At 45.7% G+C, this 21584-nt stretch overlaps 1 protein-coding gene across 1 annotated transcript in view; it reads left to right on the forward strand.

Annotated features, from left to right (window-relative positions):
* Positions 1-21584, forward strand: part of RYR3 (ryanodine receptor 3) — a 499145-nt gene that overhangs the window by 286341 nt on the left and 191220 nt on the right. Inside the window, exons 20-27 of the mRNA XM_031453356.2 lie at positions 5685-5901; positions 9991-10095; positions 11667-11770; positions 12957-13040; positions 14681-14840; positions 16177-16324; positions 17199-17404; positions 17999-18173. Coding sequence (XP_031309216.1) covers positions 5685-5901; positions 9991-10095; positions 11667-11770; positions 12957-13040; positions 14681-14840; positions 16177-16324; positions 17199-17404; positions 17999-18173 — 1199 coding nt within the window. The remainder of the gene's footprint in view (positions 1-5684; positions 5902-9990; positions 10096-11666; positions 11771-12956; positions 13041-14680; positions 14841-16176; positions 16325-17198; positions 17405-17998; positions 18174-21584) is intronic.

Raw genomic sequence — 21584 nt, forward strand, 5'->3', positions numbered from 1 at the left:
GTATTATCAGTGCGGCAGGCTCACGATGTCACACCCCTGTTCATTCTGGGACAGAATTTGGGATGAGGCATGTGGACCTTGGAGCCCCCCCAAAAGGTTGAGTGACTTAGATCCCAGAAAGCTCTTATTAAAAGGTAGTCTGACCCTGCCAGATAGCATTGCGGTGTGTACCACATGGAGAACGTTACACAGAAGCCGCAGCGCAGAGTGAAATTCGGGTGCTCCTTTTAGTTTGCCAGAAAATGGATGAGTTAGTCACTGTGGGAGAATATATTTTATAGCTCTAGTTAAATTCCCCATAGATCTACTTAATCGTCTTCCATAACGCTTTGACCCGCCCTTTCTAATTTATAAAAACAGCATCCAAAGATGGTTGGTATTTGTGGCTGCTGTTTGTTTTCTGTTGGTATCCACCAGGCTTGGCTAAAATTCAGGTAACCAGTAGCTTAGCTATTTCCAGGTTGTGTGGTCAATGCTGTGGAAATTATTGCTGAGATAAATATACTTCTGGGGAGAACATGATGAGCGCTGGCTGGATTGCCCTGGGCTGTCATCAAACACTGGCCAGAAAGAAATATGAATGTGGGAACATACATAACTTAGCTTGTTCTCCTGTCTTAGGGATACGGACTAAAGATGCAATTATGAATCATGACTTATAAGTTGAATTCAGGTCAGCAGAAGCTTGCTAATTCTTTCTCCTCTTAACAACAGCCTGTATCCTTTTCTTCTTTGGAACATTATCCCAGCTCCTGGGAGGGATCCTTATTGAATATTGAGACATCGAGTAAGACTAAAATGACTTCACGGTTTGCTAGGACACTGTGAATAAGGAAACTTAATCATCCTCTCTGAGCCCAGCAAAGCTTTGTCTCAATTTTCAGTGTATTTTATTCCTGGGTCAGTCTCTCAAATTGGGGGATTTGCAATAGGTGTTCTTGTCCTCTGCAAATTTGGCAGGCAAAAATGCACAAATCTTTAAAAGATGAAATTGAAACTGCTAGCAGGGGATTTTCAATGCAGTTTTCTCTGTTTTTAAAATTAGTCAAGTAAATAAAAAATTCCTCTACACATCCCCAAACTTCACTCCTCCCAGCGGCTGTTACTGAAGCTACTGCTTCTCTCTGAAGTAGAGAAATCTAAGGACACAATCACTTACTGTAATCACTTTCAGAAGAAAAAAAAAAAAAAACTTTGAGAGCTGATGGAATGTCTGAGTTATAGGAAGAACCCCAGAAGTTGATACAAGTGCTTTAGTAGAAGAGATTACATTGATTAATGAAATTGATTTTTTTAAACCCATTAATATAGAGAAAAAAAATCTGAGAATAAAGAACAAATTTTAATGAATTCCACTCTTAAATTATCTTTTTATTTTAAATTGAACACTTTTGGTGATGCTGGGAGAGTCAGTGGAACTCAAAGAGCAGAGAAGAACACACTTAGAGAAGAGAGATTTACTTTCCAATTGGAAATTTCTCATTGATGAGTGAGGCAACGGATTTAAAAGATAACATGAAGTGCCAGATCACAGGTTTACTGGGAGAAGTAGGCTACATAGGTGTCACTTTGTTGTTTCTCTTTCCACCCCTTCAAATCCAGTGCTCTGGGCTCCTGGATAAGTTCTTGGGCAGGTCCTGTCACTATTACTACTCCTTTTAAGAACAAGAAGTGTCTTGCCAATACTTTAAAGGTTCCATTCATTTGAATAGTATAAAAGCCCTAGATTTGTTTCCAACTCATGTCTGAGTCCTGCCTGACTGCCCCTGCAGTTTGAGGTCAGGCTCCAGCCCCTGTCTCAGGCCCTTCTAGGGTCGAGCCCAGAGCCAAGATGACTGGGCGATGGGCACGTCTGATGGACTGGGTGCAGCTGCCTCAGGCCTTTGGTAGCAGTTACACAATCCATGCAGATTTCTCTTCCGGGGCCCTTTTGGAGCTTTCTTGGAGAGCCCCAGGCTGGAAGCATCAGACTTCAGTTCTCTGGACATGGCTTGACCACCTGTGCTGGCTGCTCCCTTCCGGGAGACCCCGAACACCTCCCTCCAAATTCCCCTCCCTCGCCACCTGCAGGGACCTCCCCCCTCCCCCAGCCCCTCGGTTTCTGATCCCTGCTCAGTTGTTTGCCTGTCTGTGCAGAATTCCTTTCTAGGTGGCTTTTTTTTCTGCTCTGTGCTACCACTAGTCCAACATGTCCGTCACTAAATTCCAGGGGACATGTGCAAGCTTCTGAGTGGCTCCTTAAAGCTTTCACTTGACTCCCAGTGGGAAAGCACTCCCAGCCCTTTCTCCCTGCCGGGTTTTCTCCGAACGACTTCTTTACCTTTCTTATCCACGTGGAGGTGGGTGGCAGGTGAGAGCTGTGCCGCGTTCACAGTTATCTGATGGAGCCTCAAGTTGGTCCAGCACGTCACTTCAGGGTGTGAAAGTACTGGCATCCTCTGAATTACCTGCCTTTGGGACCTCTGCTAAAACTGAGACAGCGGGGATCCCATTTTAATATCCTCCGTTAAAGCGGGTTTGGGGTATTTCATTTCTTTCTATTGATTGTTCCCTGTGTCTTAGCCCTAGTTCTTTCCTGTGACCTGGTCAGTCTGGATTTCCCGAGAGGGTTTATGAGAAGGACCGCTAGTACTGGTGGGGGTTTGTTGGAGCCCTTCCCACGGGCTCTGGGCAGCGAGGGAAGGAGCCTGATGCCGGCTCCTCTCCCATTCCACCTGCTGGGGAGCAGGACTCCTGGCTGGCAGGGCTCAGGAAGCAACCCCGAACCATTCCTTCGACCCACTGAAGCACAGCATAACGGTGTGTGGAGACAAACACTTCAGTAAGCAGTGAATACTGATTTCTGGCTATGTTAATTTTTCATTTCATAGTTTTTGGGGCCATTCGAGGAGATAAGGTTCGTAACCAAATTATCATTCTCCTTTTAATAACTGAATGTAAAAGCAGAACTGTTCTTCCGTGCGACGCAGATTTCCAGCTTTCTTGATCTGTTGTCTATCCAGATGACAACAGCAGATCCTCAAACATAAGAGAAATGTTCAAACTGAACAAATGGCAAGAAAGCTTGTGAATAATTAAGTCCATCTCGACGTCCTCATACGAGATCATTTACTGGGTCTTGGAATCCGTCCCCTAGTGAGGAGCAGAGAATGCACTGGCTGCACAAGCCCCCGGCGTTCAGCAGTTCGCAGGAAGGGTGAGCCTGGAGAGGAGACGGGCAGAACTTCCCACTCTAATTCTTAGCTCAGAACAACTTAGTTTTCATCTCATCATTTCAGCGTGTCAGTAACACAATCTGTTATCTTGCCATTGAATTTTGTAAAGTTCTCAACAAATTTAAGGGTTAATCATTATTTCCTGAAGGTTCACTAAATTAGTAACATTGCAGACTAATGACTCAGTTTTGTTCTAATGCTGTTTTCGTATTCTTAATACACAGAGCTCATGCCCTATTATGTAACATTTAATGTAGGAACATTCACAAGGGACAATTGTGGTTCCAGCCGTGGATCACTGTTGTTGAGTATTTTAAAATGGGAAAGTGGGAGTATTATTTCTATAATTAATTTTAAAACAGCATTTTATAAAATGCTCTTTGGATAAAGAATTTGTTTATATTGGGAAGGGGGGAAAAAAACTCAGGGGTTTTTATTTTCTAGTTTTATCATTAGGCTATTTCCCCAGTCACGGTTGCTCAGCCAACACTGAGACTCTCCTGCAAAGCTGCCCCACCAGAATGTTTCAGTTAAAGGAAGGGAGACCTAGCAGAAAGCATTGCTGTGGGAGCTTGGTTAGATTATAACCTTCCGCATATACCTCACTCCCCTCCACACAGGTCCACTCCATCACCAATTCCTTATCATCCTAATTCCAAAACAAAGTTGGAGTCTAGCTGCTTCTTTCCAGCTTGGCCTTCCTCACCATGTGTGACACCCACCCTCATCTCCCACTGGGGCTAGATTGGTGTCAGCTGTCTCCAAGTGCCTCCTCATTGCTTCCCAGACCTGTCAACAGAGAGCAGAGAGAAGAATCTTGTATTTCTTCTCCTTAAGTCCCTCAGAAGCTCCTCATCTAGAAGAAAACCCCAACTCACGGACCCTGCCTGATCTAGCCCTGCCCCCTCCCACTTCATCTCCTGTGTTTCTCAACCCCGTCACCCTCCACCCAAGCTCTTCCCTACCTCGGGGCCTTTGCACGTGCTGTTCCTCTGCCTGGAATGCTCTTCCTGCAGATTTTGAACTCATTGGCTCCTCCTCTTCCCTCCGGGTTAACAAAAACGTTTCCCCCTTAGAGAAGCCTTCCTTGACTCCAATCTAGGACCTCCTCCCTCCCCGAGTTGTTTCAGTCTCCCTCTTTACTCCCTCATGCAATGTCTCCAAATCAGTAATTAAGTCTGTTTGTCTAGTTGGATGTCTGCTCTGAGCCAGGGACACTGGATTCTTTGTTCATTGCCGAGCCCCAGCGCAGAGAGCTGTGAGAGTCATATGGGCTCATTTAGCAGTTGTTAAGCAGAGGGAAAGAGGGATGTAGGGAATGTGTGCAGATGCTGTGTGTATGGATGGATTTTTCCTGTGTGAAACCTTTGTTGACCCTGCAGGGCAGCGTATCTTGCCATGTTTTAATTATTTAAAACTACAGTCATAGTTTTTCATCAACTTAAAGCGGTTGCAGTTGATTTGCAAAAGCTATCTGTCTAGTCACAAAACCTACGAGCCTGTGAAGTACCATGTTGACAGTTCGCTTTGCCCTTCTTCTTGCAGAGGAGCTTTGGGTTCTAACCCCATCCCTAATTTAACAACATATATGGAGCTGAAATTTAGCCAGAACAAAATTAAAATATTGAAAGACTTCAGTGCGTTGGCAATTAGTGCCTGCCGTGGCTGTGAGCCCCCAAGCACCCTTCCCTTTTCCTTGGGAGGTCCCTGTGGACACTGCTGGAGTGGGCCAAGGCATCAGGCCTGGATGCAGGCAAGGTGGTGGTGCCCCAGGAAGGCACTGGGACCGCTGTGGGCAGACACATAAAGCCTCTTTGACCCCACCATGGCTCTGATGCTCCCTCAGAGTCGCCCTCGTGTGGCTGCTTTGGGGAACTGCAGCCTCTGCAGTGTGTCACTTCTGTTCATGTCTCCTGGCACGTGCAGCGTTTCTGTTTAATACTCTGAGTTACTTAATCTATTACCTGCACCTTAAAATAAGAATTTCCTATTTTCCCCAAATATTTATATCATGTTCTCTGATGTTGTTGTGTGAGTGCTCTCTCTCAAGTAAAAAGCCTTGAAGTTCTTAAGCTACAATTTCAATGTGAGCTTTTTAGAGAATGATTTCGCCATCATTATCACTGTTACTCTTTTCAAAGTCTAGTAATGATATCAGTAGTAGTGATTTCCCTACTAGAGTAAGGGTAAGCTTGTTTTTTTAAATCTAGTGGTACTAATATACAAGTTAATTTTTAAGAACTTAGCTCACAGCGTCAGTTGAGGACCATGGGGATCATGAACCGACATAATTGGTTCTCTCTCCACTGCTTTGTCACATACTTTAGGGTGTTTGCTGTCATGAATCTGAAATCATTCATTTCCCAACAAAATAATTTGGGTGGGGGGAGCTGATCTTTAACTTTCACTTTTTGGGGCTGGGATATTTTTTTTTTTAACCACTCTCTTCCTGGTCTCTCCAAATAACAGAGTACGTTTCCTGATGGGTGGACGTCATGGAGAATTTAAGTTTCTGCCTCCCTCCGGCTATGCCCCTTGCTATGAAGCCTTACTTCCAAAAGAAAAGATGAGGTTGGAGCCTGTCAAAGAGTATAAACGAGATGCCGAAGGCGTCAGAGATCTGTTGGGTACCACCCAGTTTCTGTCCCAAGCCTCTTTCATCCCGTGCCCCATAGACACCAGCCAGGTAGGTTCAGGCTGCCCACCGGAGGCAGCCCACTGAGACGAAGCAACGGGGTTAAATCCCCCTTCTTGCTGTGTTGTCTTTGAACCACCCTTGTCGTATGTGCTGTAGAGTTGTCGTGTAATGTGAACAACTGCTGTTCTTCACGTTTCCATCGTATGCAAAGATGGCGCTCTCTAAGGATTTCCCAACCAGTGAGCAAGTTGAGCACTTGCTACGTGCAAGGCGTTGAACTCGGATCGGTGGGGCATAGTATTCCAGTATTCTCTGAAATTCACAACCAAGTTGGAGAGATAAGAAGCAAATGTATTATTTTTTTAAAGTTCGAGTATAATGTGGAGGATGATCAGCATGTACGAGGAAATGCTAGAGACATGCTTTAGGCGAGAATGTCTCTGAAAGTCTGTGTAGAGAGGATGGAATTCAGTCAGGACCTTTAATAAGCTTAAATGGGCAGGGGCACCTGGGGAGAAGTAACAGGAATGAGGTAACTAAGGGCTTGAATGTAGAAACACAAAGGACAGACAGGTGGCGATGAATATTGTCCTGTGGCTGGATGGCTGGAGGAGGAGCAGGGAGGAGAAGGCTGGGAAGTAAAACTGAGAGAAACGGGCGAGCACGGAGGGCTTTGAAGGTGCTGATAAACAGACATTTTCTTTCCTTTTCTGGGGTCTCTGTTTTTTGAAAGACAGGTTCACATGGTAACAACAAGAGGCATACGACGGCTTTTCAGTGTCTCTGCCGCACCTTGTCTCTGAGGCACTTGGGTTAATGGTTGGTAGGAAAATGGCTCTTCTAACCTGTAGACGGTCCCCAGCGTGTATTTTCCCAGAATGTAGGTAGGACCCTGTTGCATTTAGCGGTGTGTACATGGGCATGCGTCTGCCTCTTCCCTCCTGTAGTGAATGACTGTGAATTCCCACAGACTGCGGATCCCCGTGGCGCCCTGCCTGCTTCGCCGAGCCCGGGACAGCACCGGGAAAGCAGTTGAGAATGTTGATAGGAAACGGGGGAGGAGTTTGTGAGCCAGAGGTGATCCTGGGATTCAGACTGTCTGCTTGCTGTGTGTTCTAGACAAGAAGCTTGAGGGCCGAAGAACTAAATGAGCTTTTCTGTGGACACAGGGCGGCTAGTGCCCCAGCAGGGAGAGTGTGCCCCAGGGTGTGATTCCTACTTCTCTCTGCTGCCCTCCTCACCCAGTAGTCGGAGTCCTGTGTGTGACTCAGAAAAGGCTTCCTGGGGGAAGCGAGCCTCAAAGAGAGTTTGAAAGAATGAGGGCAGGTTTTGATGAGGGAGGAAAGGGCTGGGGTATTTCACTAGAGTGAAAGGAGTTCCTAAAGACACAGAATTGAAGGTTTGGGAATCACGGAGTGGAGGTAAACAAACAAGCCAGCAGAACTCTGATGTCTGGACCCGAAGCTGAATTTGTACAGACCCCAGAAGGAGGGAAACATTGCTGGGAATCAAAGAATAGGGAGGTTCCCATTGGAAAGGTGCAATTTGTTCTTTTGAATGAGACCTTGTGATTTTTTTAGAATCTATCATTCTGTGAAATTATTGTCAAAGGAGAGGTTAGATGTAAGATACCCAGAGTCAACCCCGTCCTGCCTGGGGCACAATAACCAGTTTGCATTAACCTGTCCTTTGATGCTGACGGTGTTCAGTGCTGGAAGCGCCCCCAGGCCCTTGCTGAGCACTGTGGGGAGGGAGCCCAGCTCCCAGCGGCCTTCCCTGGGGACTTCAGTCTCGGGCCCCAGGCACCCGGGATGCAGTTACCATCTTGTTACTCTGTCCCTGGTAGCCACCAGCGGAGGGCACTGGAATTGTGATGTGGGCTCATTTGTGGAGACTTCTTCCCACATCTTCCCCTTTCACTGAAGCACGTGCTTCCTCCAGGGGGAAATCCTTTTACAGGCTGTGGCTGACTCAGGAGCTCTTAGCTTAAACAGATTCTCTGAGTGAACCAGTAAAACCCAAATCCAGTTGTCATTTGTTTGCTGTTAACTTTATCCATTTTGCTCCTTATGAAAACATCATGCTGCTTAACTTTGACTCTTCAATAGTGAGTTGGGTTTCTTTTTTAAAGAATGCCTTTAGTTGGAAAGCAAGTCGTGATTATGATATGTGGTTTAAGTTTTCCTGGCTACTTACGGTCTCCTCATTCATTACTGACTTGGTATACATTTTCTATTAAAAAGAATTTCTCCATGAGCTCCCGCCATCAAAAATAATTGAGATTTTTGTAAATAGTGGAAACACTAATAATCATTATAATCAAGTGAGGCTTGTAGGGGCTGGGAGGTGATCAGAAGGGAAGGAGGCCAAGCACAGGCCCTCCCTCAGCAGGTGACCATTTCTTAGTCCCAGACACAAGTATGAGGCCAGTGTCAGCCATCTTCCAAGTGGTCAAAGGAAACTAGAAGTGTGGGTTTTTCTAAGAAATTTCCCATATCTTGGGAGTTGTCAACTAAGAAAGGAAATTGTAATAAAATTATTATCATTATATGATTATTGTTGACGGTTATTATTAGAGTAGCAGTAAATTAAAGAAAATAAGAGGGTAAAAAAGAGAAACTTGGGCCTCCAGTTTGTGACCTATGTGGAGAGAGATGAGCAGAGCACCAGGAAAGCACAGAGAATCTCTCCTGGAAGGTAACTGGAGAAGAGTCCCCAAAGGTAGTGACATCTCTGCTCAGTCCAGAAGGATAAGTACGGAAAGTGTTTGTGTTTACACCAGAGCTAGACAGCAGTTGAACTGGCAAAAACAGATTTTACTTAGAAGCTATTGCAATGAGGAAAAAGGAAGGTGGGGTCAGTTCTGAATTCAGTACAAACAAGAGGGGGTTTACAGCCAAGGAGCAGGTTTGGGATGGGGGTGGGAGGTGTCAGTGATGGGAAGCGACTAAGAGGAACATCAGGGGTTGGGATGGATCCTTGCTGAAGGCAGGTCAGAGTGATCTGATGTCACCTGGGGGGGGACGGGGGCTGAAGACATTCGATCAGATGTAGAGGGTGATCAGATATCAAGGGTGGTGGATTATCGCTAAACTGATTAGCAGGATTCTTGCTAAAACCGGGTCTTGAGGACAAGGCCCAGAGGACTCAGAGGAACCTGTCTTGAGTCTGGTCAAGGAGAGGGTCTTTGTTATTTGCTGTGTGACGTGGAGGGGAGGCAGTATACACACATTATGTGTATCGTGGGGAGGATTAAAGAGGTTAAAGTTTGATTATGCACGAGCACAGAATTGTGGAACCGTGTGACATTCTGGGGAGAATTTCAGGATTTTTGGAAAGGATGTGTTTGGGAGGACCGTGATGAGAGGACTGAAGAGTGGCACTGTGTGCTTGGTTACTACATCTAGTCTGAGTCTTAGGAGTGTCGGGGGGCACTGGGGACCCTCAAGAAGAGAGTGTTTTGCTGTGATTTTGTTGCTGTGGGCTCATCCCTCTGGCCACAGTGTGAAGAATAAGTTGATGGGGAGTTGGGCAAACTGAGTGTGGAACTCTTGCAATGGTCTAGGTAGAAAATAATGAGGCTGAGTGATGCAGAGGAGGGAACCTTCAGAAAGACGCTTAGGAAATAAACACAGTGGGTTTTGCGACTGATTAGGTGTGATGGGTGGGGATGGAGGGTGAAGGGTATAATGCCAAGAGGGAAGACGCTAAGATGACTTCCAGGCTTGAGGCAATGGTGTGGCCATTCAACAAAAGGAGAAAATAGAAGTAAGACAAGAAGAGGTTTTTGAAGGAAAATAATTAATTCAACTTTGAATAACATATTGAGTTCACGTTGGTGGAAAAGTCCTGCAGGCAATTAGAACAGTGGGTCTGAACTTCAGGAGAGACCATGGCTGGAGACTGGTCAGGAGTGACCATCTACGGGTGGGTGAGGTCTCCCAAGGAGAGAGTGTGGAGGGAGGGGAGGGAGGGTCCGGAGGAAGCCAAGAGGGTAAGGAATCTCTAGAAGCAGACCCTTCTGGGTGCTGTGTAGTGAATCCAACTGGGGCACTTGATCCATAGAGACTTTATGATAAATGTCAGTACTGTTGACTCCTGGGGTTCCGTCTTCTAACTGGTTCCTCTTCCCTTTAGGTGGTTTTGCCGCCTCACCTAGAGAAGGTCCGGGACAAGCTGGCAGAAAACATCCACGAGCTTTGGGGAATGAATAAGATAGAGCTGGGCTGGACTTTTGGCAAGGTATGTGTTTCAGTGGCCAGGCTGGGGTGGCCATGTTACCTGGAAGGCATCTTCAAAACCCACATCCACTGCTGTTGACCGACCCCCATGCAGCCCTCACTGCAGACGGCAGCCTCGCTCAGACGTTTGTTGAGCCACAGACAGGAGTGCTGGGAAGACCAGCTCTGCACAGGCAGACCCAGGAGTTCGTCTCCTTCATACTCCCAAAGGCAGCTTTTTAATTCAGGGACTGTCTAGTGCGGTCACCCATCTGGTCCTCCTTCAGGAGCCCTCCTAGCTCCCTCTCCCATCAGAAAAGGCTGTCCTCTCCGTACGGGTAGTGAAAAGAGGCTGACGCTTGGTTGTGAGTTAGAAGACGTTTGATCTGGTGTCCAGATGTATCACTAAGACGAATGGACACTCGGAGGAGGTTAAGGAATCTCTGTCACTGGAAAACATTTTTCACAGAGGATGCAGATTGGCTCTGTTCTGTGATTTGTGTAAGGTCATGTCTGCAGGCAGAAGGACCTGATTCTGAAGCTTCCAACGACCCTGACGCTCTCAAATTATGCACGTTCTCGCTCAGTTACTGAGGGTCCCTGTGCTCCAGCACTTAGGTATTGATATAGCGACTGTAAATATTCCCCTAGTATGTGACCCCCTCTCTGCTGTATGCTCTTAGAACACCACAAACCTCTCCTTTGGGAACGCGTCACAGTTGCACTTTTACGTTTATTTCCAGGGTGGTTTTATTACTGCCTGTCTGCCTGTATCCTTCACGGAGCTGGGGCTATTGCGGCTCACCATTGAACTCCTAATGTCTAGCTTACTGCCTGCCATGTAGAAAACACTCAGCAAGTGTTTACTGAATGAATTAATTCACTAGTTAATGACTGGATCTGCACTGTCCAATACAGTAGTCATGAGCCACCTGTGGTTACTGAGCACCTGAAATGTGACTAGTTTGAATTGAGATGCACTGTCCATATAAAATACACATTGAATTTTCAAGACTTTCTATGAAAAACTAATATAAAATAGCTCAGAAATAATTTCTTATTTTAATTACTTATTAAAATGGAAATATTTGGGGCACATTGAGTTAAATAAAATGTTATTAAAATTAATTTCACCTCTTTTGGCTTTTCTCACATGGCTGCTAGGATCTTTGAAATTACAAATGAGGTTCACGTTTGTGGCTGACTTTATGTTTCCATTGGACAGTCCTGGCCCCGATCTCATAGCCCTTTGTTCTGTAGAATGCTACCCAGCGTTGGCACTGTGGTTCTGTGAATTTGGGACAGGCAGGAGCATGGCTACCACGCACAAAACTGCTGCTCTGGGAGAGTATGTTCTGAAGGCAGACACTTGACTAGAAACCATCCACAGAACACAAGCCACTGGCAACCTGGGGACTCTGCATCTCATTTACTGGAGAGAAGACCGTCTCTTTCCCTGTCAGCAGACAGCTGTCTTTGTCTTTCCTGATATGAATTGCCTGGGCCATGTTTCAAAGTGTGTCCTTTTCTGTTTTCCAAGGCAGTGCCAGTTGTCAAAACTTAAGTTATGTTCTTTCTTATGTTGTCACCTAGATACGGGATGACAATAAAAGACAACACCCCTGCCTTGTCGAGTTTTCAAAGCTGCCCGAAACTGAGAAGAATTATAACCTACAAATGTCAACCGAAACTCTAAAGTGAGTGTTTAATTGAATTGAATTTGGACTGAACAGTGAGTGGATGATTGAATGCCGTGAAACTAAGCTACAAACCTGTGTCTCTTGCCTCAAGACATGATGCAACCTGATAAACGAGTGGAGATGGTGATTATTCATGCCACCAAAGGATTAATCATAGTGCATAACACATCCACCATTGTTGGTTAGCATATTTATTTTCCTTAGAGACCATTTGCTGTTTGCCAGGGACAGGGAAAAGACAGAAGAAAAGAGGAGAAACTTGGAATCAAAGGACCAAGTGCCTCTTTTAGTTCATGTTTAATCAAGAAAAAATACGGTAAGATATATAGTGGGTCATAGGTCATATTGAAATTGGACAACTTAACCTAGCCTCTAAGGCTCCATTTTCTCATCTACAAAATGGAAGTAGTAATAATTCTACCTATGTATTTATTGTAATACGTAGTTATTGTAATGGTGAAGGAAGATAAATTTTTTTTAAATAAGGCATTTCTTAAAACCAAAGGGAAAATGTGTTTTAGTTCACTAAAATTCAATTTAAAAATAACTTGGAGCTGCTTTGTGATCCTACCCATGGTGAAAACCCCAACTCAGACCTCAGTTTATATCCCCCGCCTTGAATTCACTCTGTGCTCGTTACCGGTCCTCCCTGGCTTCTGTTTCTCTGTTCTCTCATTGTCGGTGCAGAACTTTTTAGTCCTGGCTGTACTGGCACAGCGGTGCTCTGGCGTGGTGCCTTGTCTCATGGGCTCCCACATGTGATGTCCCTGGTCGCACCGTACTTCTTACGACAGGATACAGCTTTGGCACCTCATGGCATCCAGCGCAGCTCAACGCACACTGTGCGGGGAGCACACAGTGAATACTGGCCGACCTGTGGGTTTGCTGTGAGGATCCTCTCTGTTCCCTGGAATCAGAGACGCAGGATGCAGTCATAATGCAAATAGGGAAACTGGAAGATGTTTCCCAGAGGGGCTGTCAACGAGCCTCTGTTCTGTGGTGCTCCCGTGCCTGCTAGCGTCTCAACTGGGAGTCGGCCGCCCAAGGCCCACAGGCTAGCCCGACCAGCCACCTGTTTTTGTAAATGAAGTTCTGTTGTAACGGTCAGTTCAGATGCAGGCCAGGGCTCTTGCTGTCCTTTATCTGCCGGTGACCCTCGTCTCCTCTCTCTGTTATGTCACAGGACCCTCCTGGCCCTGGGGTGTCACATCGCTCACGTTAACCCGGCTGCCGAAGAGGATCTAAAGAAGGTCAAATTGCCCAAAAAGTAGGTGATTTTTTTAATAGTTGGCGCCTTTAATGCTTCAGTCTGAATTTTTAAACTGGGAGGACAGGAGGCCCGTGCCCAGAGGCAGGTGACGGCCCCAGATCCTTCTCGCACCAGCTCAGGACTCCTCCAGGTACTCAGGCTGCCCTGAACCCCCTAGAAAAACAGAAGGACCGTGCTTCCTGGCTTTCCCCTTTTTGCTCCTCCTGCCTGGACCTACGCTACTGTCGTTAGTTTTGAGCCAGGAGATGCGGCACTCAGATGGGTACGCTGTCTTGATCTGCAAGCATAGCAGCTGGCTCAGGAGCCACAGCACAGACTCACTCCTCTGGCGCTGGGCCAGCCTTGTAAATCCCTTGTGGAAATGGGTGTCTCTGCCAACATTTAATTTGGCCCCTAAATCTGCATGTGTCCTACTCTCCCTCCCACTCGTACGTTTAGAGAGTCACGTGTTCTCACGCATTCAGATGCGCGGCCACGGGCTCGCCTGCTCGCCCTCCCGTGTGCCGGCCATGGGTGCACATGCATCATGCGCATGTGTCATCACTCCTTCTGAGCCCAGGCAGTGCCAGCTCTAATCAAGTGCGTATCTCCCCGCTTCTTCCCTGTGAAACTCCCGAGCTGCCAGGCTCCACTCTCAGAGGCAACTCTCAGTGCCAAGAGCTGCACATCTGAGAGGCAGCAGGTGAAGAGCAGCCTGTTGGCCGAGGCTGCTGGGGTCAGTGCTCAGCCATCAACACATGTGGGCTCTGCCCAAGATCAGGCATCCTGGGAAGGTGGACCAGGGGCAGCATCAGGCCTGCGGTAGACCCTGCATCTCGTGCTGCCCGGAGGTTCCTAGGGAGACTGAGCAGCGCTGGTCTACTAGTCACCACATTTTGGTTCTGGCCTTGATCTGGGCAGTCGGTGGCCTTGGGGCGACGGGTGCCTCTGTACTCACGTTCCCACGTGTCTGTGATCAGCCGCTGTCCTGTGAGTCACTCCACGCTGGACCCTGCTCCTCTCCACTCACAGTGCATGTGCCTGGACTCGCACTGGGCTTTTCCCATCTTCACATTACCTATCAGCTTATCTATCAACTTGCAGTCATTTGCAGCTGTGACTCCTAGACTGGACAGCAAACTGTGAAGGTCACTTCAAGCTCACAAATGCTCTGACGCTATGATTTTTTTTAATTCTCAAAGAAAAGGATTAGTTTTCTAAGACTGAGTGATCATTCCCTGCTGATTTATATAAGAAACGATTTGGCTCAAGGTCCCGTCCTTGCCATTGGGGTCATAACCTTTTATGTCTTTGGCGTGAAACAAAGTAGTTCTGGGTAATGTTGCATCACACTGAGTGTGCCCATAGTTTGTAGGGCACGCAGTAGCTTTCTTAGAAGTAAGAGTGGATTTGCACAGACCACCCGCTTCTCAAACAGTTGCCTTTGAGTCTGTGACACATACTGGCAAAAAGGATGCGGGGTTAGGAGTTTCATCTAAAGACCTGAAATGAAGCTGAGTTATCCATTCTGCCAAAGGTAGACCCTGTGACTGTAGCCTCATTTTCATTGTGTTCTGACCCTGTGCTATTGATCTAAAATCTGAAATGAGGGAGTCATACAGTTCTGTTCAAAATATATGTCTTCCATTTACTTGCAGCTACATGATGTCCAACGGCTATAAGCCTGCCCCTTTGGATTTGTCTGATGTGAAGCTGCTACCTCCTCAAGAAATTCTAGTGGATAAGCTTGCAGAAAATGCACACAACGTTTGGGCAAAAGACAGGCTAAAACAGGGATGGACCTATGGCATTCAACAGGTGAGCAGCGCTGGGCCAGGCCTGCTGGAGACACCAGGAGATGGGACCATCCATCAAAATGCCATTTTGCTTTGGTGGATGTTAGATTGGGAGATGGAGGTTGCCCTTGCACTCTGTTCCTCATGCCTCAGCGCACTCATTATTTATAGCATCATGGGACTGGATGGAATCTGTAATGGTCACGTTGACGTTAACTCCAGGCACAACTGGAGTTTTGCGACAGTGGAGAGACTCACCCTTCTTTGTTGGTCTGGGCCGTGTTGACCACGTTGCCCTGTTTATATGCCCACTGGCTGCTTTGTCCCTCATTCCCCGTCTTGCTACCTGCACCACAGAGAGCTGAGCTTTCATGCACTCTCCAAGGCCAAGGTGAGGCCCACATAAGCAGCATCACAGCACAGCAGTGTTTCTGGGATGGCCCCAAATATCTACACTGAGGGGAAGGTGGGGAAGCTAGTCCAGGGAAGGGGCAGACCAGCCTGCCAAGAAGCCTGTGCCCCTTACTTCAGTCCCCAGGGCAGTTGTTGGCTCGTCCAGACGCAACCTGAGAGCCAGGGCCCAGCAAGGAAGTAGACGGAGTTTAGAACCAGGGTTCGGCCACAAAGCATCTGGCACACCTCTCACTTGGGAACGCTTCTCAGTAAGTCCCAGGGTCAGCATCAGGGAAGTTCAGGGGCAGCTGTGTGCACATGTGTTCATTCATACCGAAGCCTCCAAACCTGCATGTGTCTGGAGCCAAAAGACCACAGCTAGGGAAACTGTGGCGGGGAAGGGCGTATGGGGCTCACAACAGCATGTTAGGTTATGATGGCTTCTCACTGCCATTGTCACTGTCTTCTTAGCCCCCACGAAGGAAGCGAGGAGGACTCTAAGACAGATAGGTGCCTGCTACAATGAAACAGACCCACTGCAGCCCTGCCATGTTTTCAGATGCTTCTCTGTAGGCAGAGATGTCTCCCTGTTAAGAGGCCGCTGTGAGGAAGCCCTGACAGTTTAAATCACGGCATGATCTTTCATAGGGGAATAGTTACACAAACCCCCGTCCGCCTTGCCTGGGGAATGCAGGTTTCTCGCCAGTTTCATGACATTCATTTCATTTATTCACAGGCTGGCATTATTAAAATGTGGGGTTTGAATACTAGCTTTGAACATTAGTAAAGATTTTCCACTTCTACTCATTTAATCCTGAAGAGAAGTGGGAAATATGTACATTGGGAAATGGCCTAGCAGACTTATGGGGAAGCCGGGACGATTGCTGGGAAACTGTGGCTGGGAGAGGCTGTGTGCAAGGATGAAATGTATTTTCTCAGCCCCTCTTTTCTCTGGCTCTGCATAGGATTTAAAGAACAAAAGAAACCCCCGGCTGGTACCATACGCGCTACTGGATGAGCGTACCAAGAAGTCCAACAGAGACAGCCTTCGTGAAGCTGTTCGGACGTTTGTCGGTTATGGCTATAACATTGAGCCATCAGACCAAGAACTGGGTAATGAGGGGAGACTGTTCATTCTGTCCCCAGTTTACTAAGGAAGTCTTCTTCGGGGGTGGGGGGTGGATGCTGGTTTTCAGTAGGTCTAACTTGCACTATTAGAAGTGATGTAGGTGCTGAAGGGCACTGAACTCAATGGTGTATTTTAAGAAGTGGGTGGAGGGAGACCTTGTTGATAATAAAGCAATGTCCCGTTGACAGATGTTTCTATAATGAGCAACTTCTGTGACCCAGTCCCACAGGGAGTAGGTTGTCCTCCAGCATAGCTGAGCTTTTCAGAATATTTGGTCACAAAACCAAGTCACCTTTGTTTCTTTTATCTTCCAAACATGTGAGTACCAGCTTCCTTTAGGGTTAGGTAATATCATCTCTAACTTGAGTTCTAGCACAGATTAAACTCACCAGCTTGTGATGATTTAACATATCACTGTCGTGTCATACCCCAGGCCAGTGGGACAGTAAAAAGGGGTTAAGGGGATGGATCTGGAGTGAGACAGAGCTGGGTTCAAATCCTTACTCTCCTCAGTTCTTGGGCTCTGTGACCTTGAACAGGTGAACCTCTCTGAGCCTCAGTTTCTTCACCTGTAAAATGAAGACAGTAACATTGACTTGATAGGATTATTGTGAGCAAAAAATGGGGTTTAGTTCCTACTACAAGGCAGTCACTCAGTGAGTGGCAGCTCGTGTTGGTGCTATGATATGACGGTGATAGGGATGGTGATTCTGTGATGAGCAGAATGCTTCACTGGATACTAGAAGATCTCCCATCAGTCTTTGTTGTTGAAAGTCTTTTGAGAAATGCTACCTAGTTATTCAAAGCCTGTGTTCTGTTCTTTCCCTCCGGCACCCTCTATCCTATCCTTCTCAATAGCCGACCCAGCTGTGGAGAAAGTCAGCATAGACAAGATCCGGTTTTTCCGAGTAGAGCGGTCATATGCCGTGAGATCTGGAAAGTGGTATTTTGAGTTTGAGGTGGTGACCGGAGGAGACATGCGCGTCGGCTGGGCCAGGCCAGGCTGTCGGCCGGACGTTGAGCTGGGGGCCGATGACCAAGCCTTTGTGTTTGAAGGCAGCAGGGTGAGTCTGGCTAGTGTCCACACGTCCTCAGTCCAAGTTTTTCTTCTCCCAGAAGAAAATAATGGCCTCAGAAGTTAGAAGTTCTGAGTCTCTGGATCTCTGGCTTCAAAAGTGAGGAGCCACCACACTGGCTGATGTAGACCTTTGACTGATCATCACGTAGTGATTGTCACTTTGCTCTTTGTTCTGGAGAAGGGCAGACTGCACACTCCAGTCCTTTCTCTAATCGCCTCCATGTCTGCCTTGCCCCTGAGCCCACGGCCCCCTCTGCAGAGGAGGCTCACAGGACCCTGTGCAGCCAGTATGTGGGGGAATCTTACCACTTTGTATTAGAGGGAGTTCTGCTTGTTTTCATAGATGACAAGGCATTGGGAGGCTCGGGCCACCTTCTCCGATAAACTTTGTACATCTTGGTTTCATGCATCTGTAGGTAGACCAGTTCTCCCTGTGAGCTGCCCTTGGTAGAAGGTCAGTGCCTTGTAGAGACCAGGTGCCACTGCCAGTTAGGAGCAGTCACTCTTGTGGCCATCTCTCCAGCTGCACAGGGGGCTCCAGGACTTCCATTTCTCTAAGTCCTGGGGTCTTGTTTTCTAGGGCCAGCGCTGGCATCAAGGGAGTGGGTATTTTGGACGGACCTGGCAACCAGGAGACGTGGTTGGATGTATGATTAACCTGGATGATGCTTCAATGATCTTCACACTGAACGGGGAGCTGCTGATCACCAACAAAGGCTCTGAACTTGCCTTCGCTGACTATGAGATTCACAACGGTAAGTCTACCAGCGTCCTCCCTCCCTGCCCCACACCTCCATGGGATAAAGGAAAATCCAGGGTGCAGAGTGAGCTCTTCCACCTCCTCGCTCAGGGCACACCGGCCTTGGCATATTTGAAACTCTGGTGGTGAAAACAATCCCTTAAACCATCATTTTTGAAGAATCAAGACAAATAATGGTGACAGTTGGTATGCATAGTGTAAATGTAAGTCTGAACTTGCAGAGAGGCTGAACAAGAAGCTCTCCTCTGATTCCCTGCCCTGCGCCTCAGCATGTTAAGATTCCCCAGGTTTCCCGGTATCACAAAGGAAATGCTAATTGCATATGGACTAATGTCCCCCGCAGGAGAGAAAAATCAGTGAAAAAGAATTATCCTCTTCTGATTTGAATTGTCAGTCTGAATGTTTGTGTAATTGAACTTGATGCTTTGATGAGAATCATTGAAACACAAAAGTTTGACTTAGCTGTTTCCTTAAATGAAATAGAATTTATTTTGAAATTCAAACACGCTGTGAAATAAGCACAACTGCAGTTGTAATGGCCATGAATGGACCGCTGTCAGGCAGTGCTTCCAGCTGCACAGAGGAGCAGTGGGTGCTGCTTGTGTCCCATCTACATAACTACGTTATGTTCACAAGGTTGTTGGCTCCAAGAGAAGGAGCACTGGACTGCGAGTTGGCTGACTTGCTCCTGGCAAGCTGTGTGGCTCCCACAGAGTCTTGGCTTGACTTCTCTGGGCTTTGCCTTTTTCATCTGTACCAGAAAATAAGATGATAGACTGCATGAGTGCCAACATCCTTCTCGGATATAAAATTCTATGGCAGTGACTTAATACCCGCTGTGTTCACGTCCCTGGGCTTGGTGCCTTGCCACTCTTTACTGCTTCAGTACAGATGAGGAGGAGGCAGAGTGCTTGAGAGGAAAAGAGGCTGCTCGGGGGCAGGTGACCTGGGTTCCTGTCCTGCTTCTGCCCATCCCCACCTGTGACATCTTGGGTTGACTTTATACCTCTTTGTATCTCATTTCCTCCTCTGTAAATGATTGAGGGTGCCTGGAGCTCTACGTTTCTGAGACATCACAAAAAGAAACAGTCCCTACCCTAAGAAGTTAAAAAGGATAAAACTGCGTAAGCAAGAGCAGAAGAAATACAGAAGTATATATTATTAATCCATATAAAATATTCTTTACTTACAAAGTGTTTTAGCTTTGTAAATCACATTCACACTTTCCACAGACACCTATTATCTGCAGCATGCATACCCAACTGTGCCTTTTTTTAAATTGAAGTACAGTTGATTTGCAATGTTGTGTTAGTTTCAGGTGTACAGCATAGTGATTCAGTTATACATATACATGTGTATATTATTTTTCAAATTCTTTTCCATTATAGGTTATTGCAAGATACCAAGTATAGTTCCCTGTGCTGTATAGTAGGTCCCTGTTGGTTTTATATTTTGTATATAGTACTGTGTATATGTTAATACCAAACTCCTAATTTGTACTCCCCCTCCTTTCCCTTTTGGTAACCATAAATTTGTTTTCTATGTCTGTGAGTCTATTTTTGTGTTGTAAATAAGTTCATTTGTATCATTAGTTTAGATTCCACATATAAGTGATATCATATGATACTTGTTTTCCTCTGTCTGACTTACTTAGTACAATAATTTTTAGGTCCATCTATTGTTGCTGTAAATGGTATTATTTCGTTCTTTATTATGGCTGAGTAATATTCCATTGTGTGTGTGTGTGTGTGTGTGCGCGTGCATGTGTACATACCACATCTTTATCCATTCATCTTTTGATGGACATTTAGGTTGCTTCCATGTCTTCACTATTGTAAATAGTGCTGCTATGAACATGGGGTGCATGTATCTTTTCAAATTAGTGTTTTTGCTGGATATATGCCCAGGAGTGGGATTGCTGGACCATGTGATGACTCTATTTTTAGTTTTTTAAAGGAACTCCATGTTCTCCATTGGGCTGTACCAGTTTACATTCCCACCAACAGTGTAGAAGGGCTCCCTTTTCTCCACACCCTCTCCAGCATTTATTATTTGTAGTCTTTTTGATGATGGCCATTCTGACCAGTGTGATGTGATACCTTATTGTAATTTTGATTTTCATTTCTTTAATAATTAGTACTATTGAGCATCTTTTCACGTGCCTATTGGCCAACTGTATGTCTTCTTTGGAGAAGTGTCTCTTTAGATCATCAGTTCATTTTTTGAATGAGTTGTTTGTTTTTATATTGAGCTGTATGAGCTATTTGGAAATTAATCTCTTGTCGGTCACATCATTTGCAAATATTTTCTCCCAGTTCATAGGTTGTCTTTTCATTTTGTTTATGGTTTCCTTTGCTGTGCAAGAGATTTTTAATTTAATTAGGTCCCATTTATTTAGAATCCAAGAACTTTCCATATGTTTATGTCATCTTCAACTTCTTTCATCAGTGTCTTACAATTTTTGAAGTACATACAGGTCTTTTGCCTCCCTAGGTAGGTTTGTTCCTAGGTATTTTATTCTTTTTGATGCAATGGTAAATGGGATTATTTCCTTTATTTCACATTCTGATATTTCATTGTTAGTGTATAGAAATCCATCAGATTTCTGTATATAAATTTTGTATCTTGCAGCTTTACCAAATTCATTGACGAGGCTAGTAGTTTTCTGGTAGCATCTTTAGGATTTTCTACATATAGTATCATGTTATCTACAAACAGTGACAGTTTTACTTCTTTTCCAACTTGGATTGCTTTTACTTCTTTTTCTTCTCTGATTGCTATGGCTAGGACTTCCAAAACTATGTTGAATAAAAGTGGTGAGAGTGAACATCCTTGTCTTGTTCCTGAAAACCTTTCAACTTTTCCCCATTGACTATGATAGAGGCTGTGTGTTTGTCATATATGGCCTGTATTTTGTTGAGGTATGATTTCTCTATGCCCATATTCTAGAGAGTTTTTATCATAAATGAATGAATTTTATCAAAAGCTTTTTCTGTATCTATTGAAATGATCATATAGTTTTTATTCTTCAGTTTATTAGTGTAGTGTATCACACTGATTTGCAGATAGTGAAAAATCCTTGCCTTTTCTGGGATAAATCCCACTTGATCATGTTGTATGATCCTTTTAATGTATTGTTGGATTCGGTTTGCTAGTATTTTGTTGAGTACTTTTGCATCTATGGTCATCAGTGATATTGGCTTGTAATTTCCCTTTTTTGTGATATCTTTGTCTGGTGATGGTGGCCTCATAGAATGAGTTCAGAAGTATTCGTTCCTCTGCAATTTGGGACAACAGTTTTAGAAGGATAGGCGTTAACTCTTCTCTAAGTGTTTGGTAGAATTCACCTGGTGAAACCATCTGGTCTGGACTTTTGTTTGTTGGGAGTTTTTTAATTACTGATTCA

This window comes from Camelus dromedarius, chromosome 5 (genome assembly GCF_036321535.1).
Source record: "Camelus dromedarius isolate mCamDro1 chromosome 5, mCamDro1.pat, whole genome shotgun sequence".
NCBI classification, from domain to species: domain Eukaryota; kingdom Metazoa; phylum Chordata; class Mammalia; order Artiodactyla; family Camelidae; genus Camelus; species Camelus dromedarius.